General features: G+C 61.3%; 2 protein-coding genes across 3 annotated transcripts; one reads left to right on the forward strand and one right to left on the reverse strand.

Moving 5' to 3' along the window:
* Positions 1 to 45: 45 nt before the first annotated feature.
* SFRP5 (secreted frizzled related protein 5) lies at positions 46 to 5133 on the reverse strand. The gene is made up of 3 exons (XM_063405506.1): positions 4506 to 5133; positions 3741 to 3818; positions 46 to 3346 (listed from the first exon to the last, which is right to left on the reverse strand). The coding sequence occupies exons 1-3, from the start codon at positions 5035 to 5037 to the stop codon at positions 3006 to 3008; spliced, it is 951 nt and encodes a 316-aa protein (XP_063261576.1). The 5' UTR covers positions 5038 to 5133; the 3' UTR covers positions 46 to 3005.
* Positions 5134 to 7261: 2128 nt separating this feature from the next.
* Positions 7262 to 14974, forward strand: GOLGA7B (golgin A7 family member B). 2 transcript variants are annotated; one of them, XM_063405519.1, is made up of 5 exons: positions 7262 to 7318; positions 13857 to 13982; positions 14354 to 14506; positions 14655 to 14756; positions 14870 to 14974. In XM_063405519.1, the coding sequence occupies exons 1-5, from the start codon at positions 7262 to 7264 to the stop codon at positions 14972 to 14974; spliced, it is 543 nt and encodes a 180-aa protein (XP_063261589.1). The 2 variants fall into 2 exon arrangements, with proteins under 2 accessions (XP_063261589.1, XP_063261591.1); XM_063405521.1 differs by lacking the exon at positions 7262 to 7318 and adding an exon at positions 12811 to 12822.
* Positions 14975 to 16158: the final 1184 nt, after the last annotated feature.

The following is a 16158-nucleotide window of genomic DNA, read 5'->3' on the forward strand; positions in this document are numbered from 1 at the left end:
TGGTGTTCCTGTGCCAGCGGCTCTCCATGTTTTCCTGGAATTCCCATCTTCTATCCTGCTGTAGCCCTGTTTGCCCCTGCTCAGAGCTGTGTGCAGCTGCCTGTCAGCTGTGCCAGGCTGGATCCTGCTGGGCTGGAGCCAGGGGGCACCTCAGCTCTGACAGGAGCTACTGAGCTTCCCCGGCCTCCCCGGGCGGTGGTCCCACCAGCTGCCTGTGTGCACAAGGGTGACCTTTCCTTGTGTGAACAGCAAAGCTCCCAGCTATCCCAGGAATGTGACCCTGGTTGCTGTGCAGCTGGGAACAGCCGTGGCCTGGGTCCTTGCCAGCCAGCTGCAGCTTCCCCCAGGCCAGGGAATCTGGAGAGCCAGTGCCCACCAGGCTGTGACGCCCACCAGTCTGAGAAGTTGCTGGACCCCAGACCTTGCTGCAGGCTCCACATCCTATGGGACAGGCAGCCTAAACACTTATCTTGGCTGTGGGCTCACAAACTCCTTCACATGGAAATTTGGAGAAAAGCTGGACTTGGCACTGGATGATGAGGGTGTCTGGCTTGTGCTGGGTGTGCAGGGGACTGGTGTGTAGAAGGCTCAGCATTTAGTGGGGGCAGTGGAGCAGCTGTAACATTGGGGAGGGGGCTATGTAGCACCCCAAGAGCTGTGGGTGTGTTTGTGAGGATGTCTGCAATGAGATTTTTACTGGGCTGTGAAAGGCAGGGAGGGGTCAGCCTGCTCAGACAGCTGACCGTGGGAGGCAGAGGAACCACTTGTATTTCGAGAGAAAACACTTGGAGCAGTGAGCACTATGGCCATGCATGTCTGAATAGTGTCTGGGAAGATGCTACAGAAAACAGAGGGCTACAGATAAACTTAAGCTGTGGGAGATGGGGGTTTATTTATGCTTTTAAAGTTTTGCAATAAAATAGCGCAATTGACAGTGTTTATTCCTATGGAAGTCTGCTCAGCAGTCAAGCTCTGAACATTCCTTCAAAATAGTATTTGAATTTTTTCCCCATTTTTTTCCCAAGTGGCCAGGGAGGCGTACCCACTTCTGGTGCGAGGCTGGGGCTGGCTGCCCCCTGTTCCTGGCTGGCTGTGGGGCCCGGGCACAGGCACCTCTCCCTAGCCAGAGCAGGAGATTTGGGGCTCTGGAGAATGACCAGTGGGGCCAAGGCCGTGCCCAAGGAGGGCAGAGGGAGAAGAGGTCACCCCAGAGCAGGGCAGGTGCACAGAGCTCTTGTCAGCCAGAAGAAGGTGGGTGCAGCCATCCTGGAGTATCAATTTCCTTGTCCCAGGAGGTGACCTGAGGCTGGGCCAGCTCCGAGGAGAAGCTACAGTGTTGGGCAGCCAGGCACTGGGTAAATATCCTGGCAGCCACCTTGGGGCTCCCCTCACCCTTTGGGACATGTGGATGCAAGTATGCACTGGGTAAACACGACTGGGTCGTTCAGGCTGCCAGCTGGGATGGGGGGCAACTGGGGAAGTGCAGCTGAGCTAAGGGACAGCCCCTCCTGCCATCAGAGGGGCTGGGCTGAGGACTGTCCTGGTCCTTGGGCTTTTGGGAGGGTTCTGGGAGTGCAGGTGGGTGGCCCTAGGAATCTTTGTGGAGGAGGCTGGAGGTTGTGGCATAGGAGGTCTGGCAGCCGAGCAGGGCTGGCAGGGAGCTATGGAGAGGACTTTCAGATGATACAATGTGGGGAGGACAGGATTGGAGGCTGCCTAGTCCAGTATCTGCCCCCTATGATGCTCAGTGCCAGGCTTCTCACAAGTGCTGTGAGATCCCAGACCATAGATTTATCCTCAGGGGTGATGCAGGAAGAAACTTCCCTGGCAAACCACTGCCAAACCCAGCTGTGAGGCTCCAGCAGCAGTGACGGCCCTGTCCCCCCATCCTACTCATCTCAGTGCCCTCCCAGGCTCCCTGGAGCAGCAGAGGTGCCTCAGTCTCCAGGGATTTCTGTGACCTCTAGGAACTGCCTCCCTTGGCTTAGCTGGACTGCCCAGGTGCAGGCTCTGGGCATGGCACCTGGACTGGGGCTAGAGCCAGAGCCCGAGGTGACCTCGCTCCTTCAGGCTGCCTCACTCAGTGGGCAGGACTGGGACCCTCCTCCCATCCTTCTGGGGTCCTGAGGGAACCCAAAGGGGCTCTTACCCATGAACTGCAGTGAGTTGCACACAGACTTCTCTGAGGTGGAATAATTTACTGTGGTGTTGATGGGCAAAGGGGTGCATGGGCTGGGTCACAGCAGGGGTGTGTGCGAGGGATGCAGCAGGGCTGGTCTGGGGCACTTGGGGATGGGCTTCCCTCACACATTGAGCCATGTGGTATGGGGAGTGGGGGAGCCCAGGAAGGGTTTGTGCTGCTCTGAGCACTTGGTCTTGAGGGGGTCAGTCTGTGGGAACAGAGGGGCAAGAGGGACCTGCCTGGGCTGGACTGGGTCTCTGTGAAGGTGAGATGATCCAGGGCTGGCTGTGAGCTCCAGGTGAGGGCATGGGATGTGTTGGTGGGCTGGAATAGGGATTGGGGGGGCTGAGGGTCTGCAGAGCATCATGAGGGAGCTGGGCAAAGGACATGGGTGCAGGGTGGGGGTCCCAGGTGCAGCCAAGAGGGCCGAGCAGGGATCCTACATGAAAGCAAGGGTCTCTGGGCTTATGCACAGGGAACCTGGGAGTAGACAAAGGGCTCTGGTGCAGACCAGGACTCATAAGCATTCACAACAAGGGCCCTGGGTCCAGACTAAGCTCCTGGGCAGGGATGGGGGTCCTTGGAGCAGAACAGGGGTCCCAGGGATGCAGAACAGGGCTCTCAGAAGGAGGCAGGGGTCCTGGCTGTGGATCAGGGTTCACACAAGCACAGCAGGGAATCCTGCAGGTACAGAGCTGGGTTCTGGAGCATAACCAAGGGGCTGACATGAGCAGAGCTGGGTCCTGGGGTGCAGCCAGGGAGGCCGGGAATGGGATGCTGGGCTAGTGCAGGAGTTCTGGGAAAGGGCAGGGTGACGAGAGCTCTAGTGCTGCCCAGCCCCATAGAGCAAGGGGTGGTAGAGTGGGCAAGGGTAGGAGAACATGAACTTGACTGCAAACTTCATCTCCTTGTTGTGCTTCTGCCAGGGGTAGATGGCCAGGAGGAGCAGGCGCCCACCCACCTTGCGGCCCATGACCAGGAAGCTGCCACTGAGGCTGTCCAGCTGGGGGCAGGGGCAGGCACCCGCGTTCCTCATGTGCAGCACCATCTTCTTGGTGTCCTTGCGCTTCAGCGGGCCCAGTTTCAGCACCTTCTTCTTCTGAGCAGCCACCAGCCGGCGCTCGCCGTTCTCCTCCGTCACCTCCTTGATGCGCATTTTCACCACTGTGTGGGGCAGCCGTGGGGCACGGTTGGGGGAAGGGAGCACTGCTGGGGTGCTGGGGAGGGGAGGGTCTAGGCCAGGCACCTGTGCAGGACAGGGTGCAGCCCATCCCTGGGGGAGTTACTGTGTGGGGGAGGGGAAAGGGTTATTGGGGAGGGGTCCAACAGAAGCCCTCAGTGACCCTCTCAAATGTCCCATTCTGCCTATCCCCCACCAATGTCTTCTCCTGTGGTGCACCCATGCCATGCGAGAAGGGTCCAAGGGAATGGCTCAGGGGTCTCCCATGGGGCTGTCCCCATACAACCCTGCCCTCTGGCCAACTCCCACCCCAGCTGTCAGACCTAGGAGAGGCAGACCCTCATCCAGAGGGGCTAGGAAGAAGACCCCAGCACTCACCAAAGTCACTGGAGCACATCTGCTCCATCATGCCATCCGCCTTGTGCTCCATCTCACACTGGGTGCAGATCTTGGACACTGCAGTGAGAGACCAGTTACTGTCACAGCTTCCTGCTGCTGGTACTTGTCATCGGGGCCAGCTCCTCGGGGACATGCTTGGGAGAACCCCAGCAGCTCCTCTGCTCCCTAGGGAGCTGTGCAGGGGTGATGTGGGGAGACACAGAGCACCTTGCTGGCCAGGGTCATCCACGGGAGCGGAAGAGATATGGGGACGCCTCCCCATCACATGCTGGCACTCTGAAGCACAGCAACAGTAAGGCTGGCCTCAGCCTAAAGGCTGTTCCAGCCCTGATCCTGACCCTAGGCTTTGTTTGGGTGATGTCCCTTCTCCTGCCTGAGGGGTCAGCACCCTGCAGCAGCAGTGTGGGGCTGGCACCTGCAGGTGCAGCATGCTCTCTTGCTGCTGACACGGACCCACTGGGAGGAGAGGGACATAGCACTGTGGTGGATCCGCCAGTAGCTCCCACCTCATCCCATGTTCTTCCTTATCCCGCGACAGTTCTACACAGGCAGCCGGGAGCCCAGTGCTCCTGGGCAATGAGTGGTGGCCAGACAAGGCTGATACTGTGCCCACTCCTGCCCTGTTGCAGACAGAAAGCCCTTGGCCAACACCAGTGTGCTGGGCTGTGCTTTGAGGGGTGAAGGGATGGCTGTGCAGGGGCTCCACCTGCATTCCCATCCCATTGCAGTACCCTTCCCACTTACCTGGTGGTGGCGTGGCTTTGCTGTTCCCAAACTGGACGGCAATGCAGAGCTCGTGGTCAGAGGGGAACTTGCCACAGTGCAGCATCTCAGGCCAGGGGAAGCCGTAGGACTCCATGACAGGGGCACAGGAGTCCCGTACCACCTCACAGAGGGAGCGGCACGGGTAGACGGGCCGGTCAAGGCACACGGGGGCGAAGAGGGAGCAGAGGAAGAGCTGGGTGTCGGTGTGGCACTGCTTGGCGAGCAGGGGCACCCAGCTGCCAGCCTGCTGCTTGGCTTCGGCCATGGTCTCGTGCTCCAGCAGGTTGGGCAGCCGCATGCGCTTGTAGCCCACGTCGCGGCAGAGCTGCATGTCGGGCGGGATGTCGAGGCACTGCGGCTCCCGCCCGTAGAAGCGCCCGTGGGGCAGGCTCTCGGGCTGCCACCCATAGTAGTCGTAGTGCTGCCCGCCGCCCAGGGACCCTGCCAGCGCCAGCGCCAGGGCCAGCAGCGCCGTGCCCCGGCACCACGGGTGCCTGTCCGCCTGCGGCATCGCCGCTGCCCGCCTGCCGCTGCTGCCGAGCGGGACGGGAGCGTGGCTCGGCACCCTGCCTGCTCCCTTAGCGCCTCCCACGCTCGCTGCCCTTTCTAAGGAGGTTGGAGACCTCGCCGGCAGCCAATCTGCTCTGCCTGCCGGGCCCCCCGGGGCTGGCCCCCGGCTCCCCCTAGTCTGCTCACATCGCTGCCACCTCCTTCCCTCCCCTCCCCGGCACATGGTGCTGCATGCCCCTCGCCCTCCCAGGGAGCCGCCCCGCATGCACCCCCCAGCCCACCCTGGCTCTGTGTGCCCCTAGGGTGATGCTTTCTAGAAGGGCTGGCTTGTCCGTCCCGTGGTGATGAGTTGTGGCCACAAGTCGTCCCCGTTACTCACAGCGTCAGTCCCACCTGGCACCCCAGAGGAATGTTGTGTCATGGGGCAGGGGACCCTGGTTCCTACCCTGTGGCATCCCAGTCCCCATACCTTTCTCCCAAGACAATATGATTGGGGCACTGGGGTTTAAGGAAGAGGACACCCCCGATGCTTCGTGCTGCAGCCCTGGCAGGGCTGCTGTACCCAGGTGCCAGGTGTGCCATCAATGAGGTGATGCCATGGGCATGGGGTCCTTCTTCCTCATGGATGGTTCTGCCAGCATGCAGCTTGGGCAGTCCATGGTCTGCTGGCACCGGCATAGCTGGGATTACATCTTCCAGCAAAGGGCTTGCACCCAGGCTCTACCAGTGCTCAGGTTGTGGGCAAAGCTAGAGCCTAAGTGATGTGAGGGTCCTGCCCAGATGACATTCCCCCATTCCCTTGGAGATGGGGGGTGCAAGACTTAAGACCCCATTAGAAACCCATTTGTCTGTGAGGTTATCTGGGGCACCCCTCCCTTTCCCATGATCGATGCCCCTGCCTGGCTAACGGGCTTTGGGCTGCCGCTGGCCCCTGCCCACAGGATAAGGCAGCTCTGTTAATGGGCAATAGAGCAAACAGTCCAGTGCAGGCAGTGATAGCAGCTGCTCTTTGTCCTGGGTTGGGGGCAGGGATTGTTCACCCAGCCCTGGTGGGGTCCACCAGCTTTGGGGCAATGCTGGGAACCTCAGCTGCACAGCCTGCCCTTCCCTGTAGCCTGCCCGCCCTGCCCATGGCCTGTGTGCTCAGCACCCATCACTGCATCCCTCAGTGACGCTGCTTCCAGCCCGAGGGTGGGCTGGCTTCATCCCACCCCAGCCAAGCCCCGGAGATGGCACCATTAATGTGTAACTGCCGGGGACCCGATAAGATACAGCAGCCTGTTATCAGGGCTGCCTTGTAGCCGGAGGGAGGGTGATCGAGGCATCAGGCTTTCACGGCAGGAGTAAGATAGTCTGGAGATAAATGCTGATAGAAAATAGCTAATCCGTGATGGATGGGCTTGGGCAGGGTGTAATTGTCGTGGGAGCTGGGCTGGGAAGGGGCTGGTGAGGCCTGGGAGGCACAGGCAGAGGGAGGCTGGGTGTGCAGGGTGGAGCCGCCAGAGTGCGGATGTTGAGCACAGTCGCGGGTGTGCCATGTCCCCGGGCTGTTCCCGTGGCATGCCAACACTGTCCTCCTCTTGACCATGGTGCAGCTCCTGGCTCTCAGCCTGCCCCATCCCACAGCCCAGCCTGGCTTCTACATTCCCAGCTCCTTGCAGGAAGGTGTTGGGGGTGCTGAGCACTCTGTGCCAGCTGGCACAGCACCAGACGAAGGTGAGGGGACTGGCGAGGCTGGGGCTGAGCAAGGTCTCCCTGCCAGCTGCCCCAGTCCCTTCATCTGTCATGACGCCTTCATTAGAGCCCTGAGTCACCTCCTGGCCATGCTGCGGGGAGCAGGGCTGGCCCCACAAGAGTGGTGTCTGCCCCCTGTCCCCCCCCGGTGGGGTGTCGTGGCAGCCTTACCTCCGAGCTCAGGCTGTGCCTCTGCTCTGCGGAGTGCCTGCTGCACTCGCGTTGCTTCCTTAACCCTTTCCCACCCAGGGTGTCCCAGGCTGATCTGGGCTGTACCCCGGAGAAGGGCATGGACCCCAGGCGGCTGTAGCTGGCACCCACCCCTGCGTCTTGTCTGTGCAGGCTGCTGCAGTGCCCACGTCCCCGTTCTGCACCCATGCAGCTGTCTGCGGGACTGACACTTGCTCGTGTCACTCCAGAAAGCTGGCTGTGCCTCCGCTTGTGTCACTGCCTGTGCCACTTGACACAGCAGCGAGAGCGGAAGCGGGGCCATGGGGGCTGCCCCCTCTGCGGTGGGGACCTCGGGGCCGGCCGGCCAGGGTGGCACGGTAAGAGCACATCCCCTGGGGGTGGTCCCTCGACACTCCGGACCCTGCCTGTGCAGGACCCGTGCCTGGTTGTAGCACAAAGGAAATCCGAGCCAGGGAAGCAGGAGGCTCTCAGGAAACGAAAAGATGAGCAGGGTTCGGGCACCTCCTTCCATCCTTGTGTCCCCACCCCCTCTCCTGCCGCAGTTTTGGGTCCGACCGACCTTGTTTCTGTCAGCAGAGATTCATCCCCTGGGCCTGGGGGGGTGGGCTGAGTGGACTCCCTCCCACCCTCCTCTTTCCCCATCCTCTCATCCTTCCTGCCCCAGTCCCGTACTGCTTCCCAGTGCTCGGCAGGGGCCTTTGGGAAAGGATAGCGCACCGGGCCTGGCCATGCACAGTCCCGGGAGGGGACGGCGCGCTGGGGACGCTGTCCATGCAGGGACACACGGCGTCCAGCAGCTCCCAGCAGAGAGCACCCTGGCGGGGGCAATGCTGGGCTGGCAGCACGGCTCCGTGGGCGTCCTCCCTGCGAGTGGCCGCGGGAGGCTGGGCCATGACTGGGGACACCGTGGGGTCGAGGTTGCCCGGGGGTAATGTGGGACCACCGGGGTGGGCAGCGGGGAGGGTCAGCAATTGCCATGCACTTGCCCTGCGCCCACACACGCACCCGCTGCCCGGCAGCCCCAGGAATGTGCTGGCAGCGCTCCCGGCCCAGCTGCGGAGCCGACTGCCCTAGCGCCCTCCCAGCCCCCACCCAGCACCTCCTGGCCCTGCCCAGTTCCTGCCAGCTTGCACACAAATCCTCCCTGTTCGCTGCCGGACACCCCGATCCTGGCCCCCGGCGCTTGGTCCTAGTCAGCGGGGCAGGGAGGGGGCATGTCACATATGCCGACCCTCTGGGGAGGAGTCCCTTTCCCTCACAGAATGACACCGTGCCTGGGGACCTTCTCTGCAGTGTGTTTGTCCCTCCCCGCCCCACCACGTCCTGTCCCACCACAGCCCCATCCGCCGTGTGGGAGCAGTGCTCGCACAGTCCCTGCTCCCAGCTGGCTCCTTCGCTGATGGCAGCCCTTGCTCGGAAACCACATCCTCCTCTGCTTGCAGGAGTCTGCTGTGTCTCCCAGCGCCTCTGGACCCCTGTGGGATGTGCTGGGAGGAGGCCCCCGCCCTCTGCAGGGGCTCCCAATGCAATGGGGTCCTAGAACCACCCTTCAGATGGGCACAGCTGGGCCACAGGTGCCACAGAGGGGTGTCCACACCCAGGGTGCCCAGCCTGCAGGGTCAGTTGGCCCCAGCTTGGGGCACTCTCTGAGTCTTGTATGAAGGGGCAGGCTGGGGCATTTGGAGCTGTTTTCCAGAGGCTCACAGTGTGGGGGCCTCGTCCCCCTCCCTTCTCCCTTCCAGGTGCACACACCTGGGATCTCTCAGGAAAGGTTATCAGCTAATCACACTGTGTTTGTGCCTCCCAAATGTCACCGTTGTCCTCACTAGGACGGTGAGCTCATGCTCCCCATCATTACCCCATCCCCATCATCATCTCCAGTGCTAGGAGAAACAGCTGCCATGCCCTTCTGTGGCCCCTCTGAAGCAGAGCTGGAGCTGCTGACAGCTCTGACAGGCTGGAGAGGGGTGCAGCAGGCAGTGGGTGCAGGATGGAGCCCCAGGGGTTGATCCCAGGCTGGTTGCAGGGCTCCAGCTGTCCTCCATGGCCTCTAGTCATCCTTGTACTGCAGGGAGGGTTGAGATGCAGCACCATGCACCCAGAGACACACAAGGGAAAGTCCCTGCTCTGAAAGTCAAGTGCAGGGGTTGGAGCAGAGGCACTGCTGGGCTATGCCTGCTGTGGTGTGATGGCACAGGCACATTGTCTGTTGAGGGCTGGGTACAGCGGTACCATGTGTGCCCCATGTCTGTGCCATGGGGCCATGGGCAGGGCCTCTGGGAGGTTAGCCAGGGCCAGGGGCAAGGAGGGATCTGTGGGGTCTGTCTGCAAGACAAGTCAGAGCTGCCTCAGTCCAGGTGCAAGGGAAGAGCCAGGCAGGGGAGTAAAGACAGCTCTGGCACCAGCCATACCTATCCCTGCTGCAGGGCAGCCTGAAAAATTGCCCCTTTGGGCTGAGCAGATGGAGTAGAAGGGTCAGAACTCTGCCAGGACCCCTCACAGTGCAGTGGTCTAGGGAGGGCAGCAGGGCCTTGCAGCACACTGAGGCTGCCCAGAGCCCCTTCTGTCCCTACTGCTACTGCCTGGGATTCCATTGGCTATGCCAGCCTCCCTCCACCTCTGTCCTGTCCTGCTGGAAGCTATAGCACAGCATGGAGTGGCATGACAGCACCAGCCTGTTCCTTCTGCATGGAAACTAGCAGGGTCTGCTCCTGCTCTGGCTAAAACTGCAAAGCCCATGACACCCACCCTGCATGAGGGAGCTGGCAGACCCCAGTGGCTCTGCAGATGCCAGGGTCTGCAGGCACTGCACGCAGGGCTGGGGTCTGTGATGACGAGGAGTGCTTTGGGACAGGTTCGTGTCCTGCCTGCCGCTGGACAAGCCTTGGTCCTGGGCAGTACGGTTTGCAGAAGGCAGCTCCCTATGGTGGGGTGATGTCCCACCCGAGGATACTCCCTGACACATGCAGACAGCAGATCCATGGCCTGTGGGGCACATGGGACCCAGAACTGAAAGTCCTTTGCTTGGGCTGGGTTGGTGCAGCTGGAGGAGACAACCCTGGGGCAACACTACAGGATGTGGATGGTGGGCAGAGCCTGGGGTGGCAGCGAGAGCTGATCCCCGCGGCTGCTCTCGGCCCCTCGCTGCAGCACAGGAGAGCAAACTTCATCTCCTGGCAGGCACAGCATTGCCATGGCAACCGGCAGGACCTGCCAGGCGGGCAGGCGAGCACTGACGTGGCAGTGGCATGCAGCATGGCAAGGAGATGGGATGCAGGGTCTAGGTTTGGGGACATCTGAGGACAGGCTTAGGTGTGTGAGCACATTGCATGTGCGCCTGGGTGTGTGCCTGGGGTGCATGAGGTGTGCAGGAAGATGTGGGCATCTGAATGCATGCACGAGTGCCTGTGCCAATGTGCATGCATGTGTTTGGGTGCATGGGAGACCTCACACACCACTCTCGCAAGGGGTGTCCTTTGGTTTTGTGGCACTGTCAAGGCAGGGTGTACCTCACTGCTCTGGAGTGTGGGCTGGCATGATTGCTCTGAACCGTGGGATCAGCAGGTTCCCCCAAAAGCTGTGGGATCCATAGCTTTGTGTCTGTGGGGAAGATGAGGCCTCCAACTGGGGTCCCTGACTGCATGTGTCCTTTGGTATCTTGGCCACAAACCCTGCCACGCTCCAGAGAAAGGGGGCTGCCCACCAATCACCCCTGCCCCTATTTGCTCTGCCCAAAGCCTGGGCTGGTGCTCAGAGCAGGGGTCAGACAGGGCTACCCGTCTGCTGCAGGCAGCTGGCTATGCCATGTTAGCTGTGTGTGTTAGCTGTGTTATCTCTGTGTTAGCTGTGTGTGTTAGCTGTGTTATCTGTGTTAGCTGTATTATCTGTGTTATCTATGTTAGCTGTGTTAGGTGTCTGTTAGCTGTGTTGTCTCTGTGTTAGCTGTGTGTTATCCCTGTGTTATCCCTGTGTGATAGCTGTGTTATTTCTGTGTTAGCTGTGTGTTAGCTGTGTTATTCCTGTGTGTTAGCTGTGTTGTCCCTGTGTTAGCTGTGTGTGTTAGTTATATTAGCTGTGTTATCCGTGTGTTATCTGTGTGTTATCTGTGTGTGTTAGCTGTGTTATCCGTGTTATCTGTGTGTTAGCTGTGTGTGTTAGCTGTGTGTGTTAGCTGTGTGTTAGCTGTGTGTGTTAGCTGTGTTATCCCTGTGTTATCTGTGTGTTCGCTGTGTTATCTGTGTGTTAGCTGTGTGTGTTAGCTGTGTGTGTTAGCTGTGTGTTAGCTGTGTGCGTTATCTGTGTGTGTTAGCTGTGTTATCCCTGTGTTAACTGTGTGTGTTAGCTGTGTGTGTTAGTTGTGTGTGTTGTTAGCTGTGTTATCCCTGTGTGTTAGCTGTGTTATCCCTGTGTTATCCCTGTGTGTTAGCTGTGTTATCTCTGTTATCCCTGTGTTATCTGTGTGTGTTAGCTGTGTTATCCCTGTGTTGTCTATATGTTATCTGTGTGTGTTAGCTGTGTTATCCCTGTGTGTTAGCTGTGTCATAGCTGTGTTATCCCTGTGTTATGTGTGTGTTAGCTGTGTTATCCCTGTGTTGTCTCTGTGTTATCTGTGTTAGCTGTGTTAGCTGTGTGTGTTAGCTGTTATCCCTGTGTTATCCCTGTGTTATCCCTGTGTTACCTGTGTGTGTTAGCTGTGTTATCCCTGTGTTATCTGTGTGTGTTAGCTGTGTTATCCCTGTGTTGTCTCTGTTATCTGTGTGTATTAGCTGTGTTATCCCTGTGTTATCCCTGTGTTATCTGTGTGTGTTATCCCTGTGTTATCCCTGTATTATCTGTGTGTGTTAGCTGTGTTATCCCTGTGTTATCCCTGTGTTATCCCTGTGTTATCCCTGTGTTATCCCTGTGTTATCTGTGTGTGTTAGCTGTGTTATCCCTGTGTTATCTGTGTGTGTTATCCCTGTGTTATCTCTGTGTTATCTGTGTTAGCTGTGTTGGCCATGTTCGCTGCCGGAGCAGATGTTCCGGCAGGGCCCGGCGCTGCCTCCGGCACGGCCCAGGTGCTGAGGGAAAGGGCTGGCTGCTCTCCTGCCTGCCCAGGGCCCTGTGCCCAGCTGCCGTATCCCTCGCCCCACTGCAGCCCCAGCTGGGAGCCCCCCTTCCTCGCCTTTCGGGAGAGCCTCTGTTCCCGCCGTTTGGCATTTCTCCGGCTCTAATTGAGCTGTCAGTGGGCAGAGATAACAGGGAATTCGTTCGCTCTGCTCTTTGATGTCTGCCCGCGCGCTGATCGCAGCACCAGCTGCAACTCCTTCGCAAACAAACAGCTTCAGATGAGGCCCCGTGGCACGGCGGTCTGCCAGTCCCGCGGGCGACTCCCTGAATCCCTGCCGGGGCAGCCTCACGGCCGCTCACACCCTCTGTTACATCCGGCAGCACGCCCCGGGCAGCCAGGTTCCCCCTCCGGGACCTGCGGCCGTATCCCAAAGGTACCCGGGCTCCGGTTCTCGCCGTGCCGGACGCCCGGGGCACGCAGCAGCCGCCCTCCCTGGCAGCCCCTCTCCGGGGCCAGCCCCGGGACAGCCGCTACCGCCGTCCGCAGCAACGGGGCCGCGTCCTCCGGGGGCTCCGTGCCGGTGGCGGCAGGCGCCCATCGCCGGTGCCTCGGGGCGGGCCGAGGCGGACCGGGCGGCTGCGCACACGGGGCGGCCGGGCCCGCCTCCGCCTCTCGGCTCGGCAGCACCGCGGACAGCGCCCGGCCCCGCGCTGCTCCGCACGGCCCCGGAGACGGCGCCGGTCCGGTCCGGTCCGGTCCCCCCGGCACGGCACAGTCCGGCCCGGCGCCCGCCGTGCCATGGCCACGGAGGTGGGTGCGCGGCGGCACGGCGGGGACACCGCGGCGGGGACACCCCGGGCCGGGCTGCGGCGGAGCTCCCCCGCCCTGCGCTGCCCGCCGCCCGCGCTGCCTGGGCGCGGCAGGGACGGGGCTCCGCCCGCCTGGGGTGCGCTGCAGCGGGAGGACAGCGTGGGGCTGGGGTCCGTGGGGAGAGGAGTGTGGGGCTGGGGGCTGCGAGGGCTCCATGGGCACGGAAAGGCCGGTGAGGTGCCTGAAGGGGTGTGGGGGTGCAGGGTGGCTGCAGGGTGTCTTTGGTGAAGGCTGGAGCGTGCCTGGGTTGGGCTGTGGGACTGAGGGTCCTTCTCTCACATGCAGTGGGTTGGACGCAGGACAGTGTCAGACGATCTGTGGGGCACATCCCCATGTCACCCAGGGGAAGCGCAGGGAGGGGCCTGCTGCCCGCCCTTGCACAACCGGCACCTCCATCCCCTTCTCCAGCCACCAAAGCTGCCCCACAACATGGAGCTCGGGGGCTGGCACAGGCTCTCACACCCTGTGGGGAGTCAGGGCTTAGCGCCTGCTGCCGAGACTGCCGGTCCTTTTCAGGAAGACGCCCCACTGCAGCCTGCCCACCCACTGTGCCACTGTTGCAGCCCTGCTGCCCAGTCCCTGCTCCTGCTCGGCTCATTCCCATCCTCCCGGCTGGGAGCTGCTGGGTTGTCTGTGCTCTGGGGCACTGCTGGGGACAGGGGGCTGTCCCCTCCCCGGGCCGTGGCCCACTGGCTTGTGCATGCAGGAACCACTGAGGGTGAGACCAGACACCAGCCCGGCCGAGAGCACACGCACTCACCCTCATTCTGAGCAGGGGGCTGCCACAGCATCCTCCCCTCGCTCCCCGCCTCCCACCCTCGGTGCCAAGCTGTGCTCATGGCATGACACAGCCTGTGCTAGGGGCTCCCTGCCCTGGGGTGTGTGAGCCTGCAGTCCCTGACACTGGGGGAATCCCCCCCTAGGGATCCCAGCACCCCTGGCTGCAGCCCCCCTTTCTCACCCTCTGCCCCCAGGTGCACAGCCTGCAGGAGCTGCGGCGCAGCGCGTCCCTGGCCACGAAGGTCTTTGTGCAGCGGGATTACAGTGACGGGACCACATGCCAGTTCCAGACAAAGTTTCCCCCTGAGCTGGAGAGCCGGGTAGGGAGTCTGAGAGATTGTCAGGGTGAGGGGGTGCGCTGTGGCAGTGCCCTAGGGGAGCCCAGAGGGAAGAAGGGTCTAAAGGTGTGGGGACTTAAGGGGTGTTGTATGGCCCTGGGCCAGCCAGTGCTGCTGGGTGCATGAAATCACAGCTGCCTTGGCTGGTGTGCAAGGACTTTGGTGCTCCTGGGGCTCTGGTGAAGGCTGTAGGCTCAGCAGGTCTTGGTATGGGTGGGAGGTGGGCAGGGGCCTGCAAGCTGGGCAGACAGGAGAGGGTTAAGTGCTCTCCAAGTGCCCCCAGGAATGGGGACAAGGTGGTGCAGGGAGTCAGTCCCTGGCCAGACTCTTCTTCACCCTGGTTTCTGTCCTAGATTGAGCGGCAACTTTTTGAGGAAACCGTGAAAACCCTAAACGGCTTCTATGCTGAGGCGGAGAAGATTGGGGGCAGCTCATACCTCGAGGGGTGCCTGGCCTGTGCCACTGCCTATTTCATCTTTCTCTGCATGGAGACACATTATGAGAAGGTGCTGAGGTGCAGGGGAGGGCTCAGGGATGGGCACAGCTGGCAGTGGGCACAGGGATGGCTCAGGGATGCCATAGAGAACATGGGCCTAGAGGCCAGAGCAGACAGCAAGGCTGGCAGGCCCTGAGTGTCCCTCCCTGTGCTGACAGGTCCTGAAGAAGATCTCTAAGTACATCCAGGACCAGAATGAGAAGATCTATGCGCCACGGGGGCTGCTGCTCACTGACCCCCTGGAGCGTGGTATGAGGGTCGTATCCTTTGGGCAGCAGGGTGCTTGGGGGATGGCAAGGGCGAAGGGGGACTGGGCGTGGGTGCTGGGCAATTGGGCTGGCACATCTCCCCGATGATCCTTAGCAGGGCGCAGATCGAGATCTCCATCTACGAGGACCGGTGCAGCAGCGGCAGCTCCAGCAGTGGCAGCTCCAGCAGCAGCAGCGGTGGTGGCGGCGGCGGGGCGGGGGGGCGGTGACTGGCAGGGAGTCCCTGCAGGGACTCGTACTGCCGGGACAGTGGCCTCTCCGACCTCCGCAGGCTGCACTACCAGAGCACCCGCTTCTGAGCCCAGGGAGAGCAGGAGGGGGAGGCTGGGGCTACCCAGTGGGGCTGCCCATCCCCATCTGCTCTTTGTCCCCCGCAGTGGGTCTGCCCCTGCTCAGACCCACTGTGGGCAGAGACTGGTGCTGGGGCATCCCAGGTGCTTCCCACTGAGCCAAACTGTTGCCAAGGGGCTCCTACAGCCCCCCGTGTGCTTGATGCAGCTCTCCCTGCCGCAAGTGAAAGGAGCTTGCCCAGCTCCGGGCAGTCCCAGCTGGCAGTGTCCCTGCTGCCACGCAGTGGGACTGGCAAAGCCTCAGGCAGCGCTAGCAGGGGACGCACACTTAACCCCGCGCCCACAGACACTGACAGCGCTTGCTGCACCCCCTCCTTGGGGCACTCTGCTCTTGGTGCTGTGGTGTGGGCTCAGCTGCTGCTTGTCCACCATTCAGGGGCCTGGCAGAGCACTGGTGCCACTTCTTCTGCATGATGGGCCATGCACTCACCCAAGCTCTGCACCACCCGCTGCCCCATTGCTGCTCCCCTGGCCCCCTCCCTGATCTGGCACTACATCCTCTCCAGCAGCATCCTTCTGCCATGACTGGGCACTTGCTTCTGCTCCCTGCATGACCTGCTGCCATCCCCAGCTGGACCCAGGTATTTCTCCAGCCCAGTGTCCAGGAAAGGGAGGTGCAGTGCTGGGCATGATGCTGTGCCTGTGCCATGTGCCCTGGGCTCATTCATGGCCTGGCACAGTTCAGGCTGAGCTGTGGCATGGGTGAGGCAGGATCCCTGCCCAGCCTTGGCAGAGTTTGCCTGTACCTAGCTGCCAGCAGCCCCTGCCTGCTCTGCCCCATGACCTGCCCTAATGCAGGGAGGGTGCCCAGTGGAGCAGCTCCATAAGGACCCTTCCTCTCACACTGCTGAGTCCTCCCCTCCCCACGTGTCCTGCATGCATCTGCCACCAGCACCCCAATTCTCAGCCTGGCCTGTAAGAGGGACCTCGAGGAGCACCTGGGCTTGGCAGCAAGGTGTGGAGGTTCATGGTCCAGGGTCAGATAGGGAGAAATAGGAGCGACCCTGTGATATCCAGCACCCTGAGGAAAAGGATATCTGGGT

Source organism: Prinia subflava, chromosome 9 (genome assembly GCF_021018805.1).
Source record: "Prinia subflava isolate CZ2003 ecotype Zambia chromosome 9, Cam_Psub_1.2, whole genome shotgun sequence".
In the NCBI taxonomy this organism is placed as follows: Eukaryota; Metazoa; Chordata; class Aves; order Passeriformes; family Cisticolidae; genus Prinia; species Prinia subflava.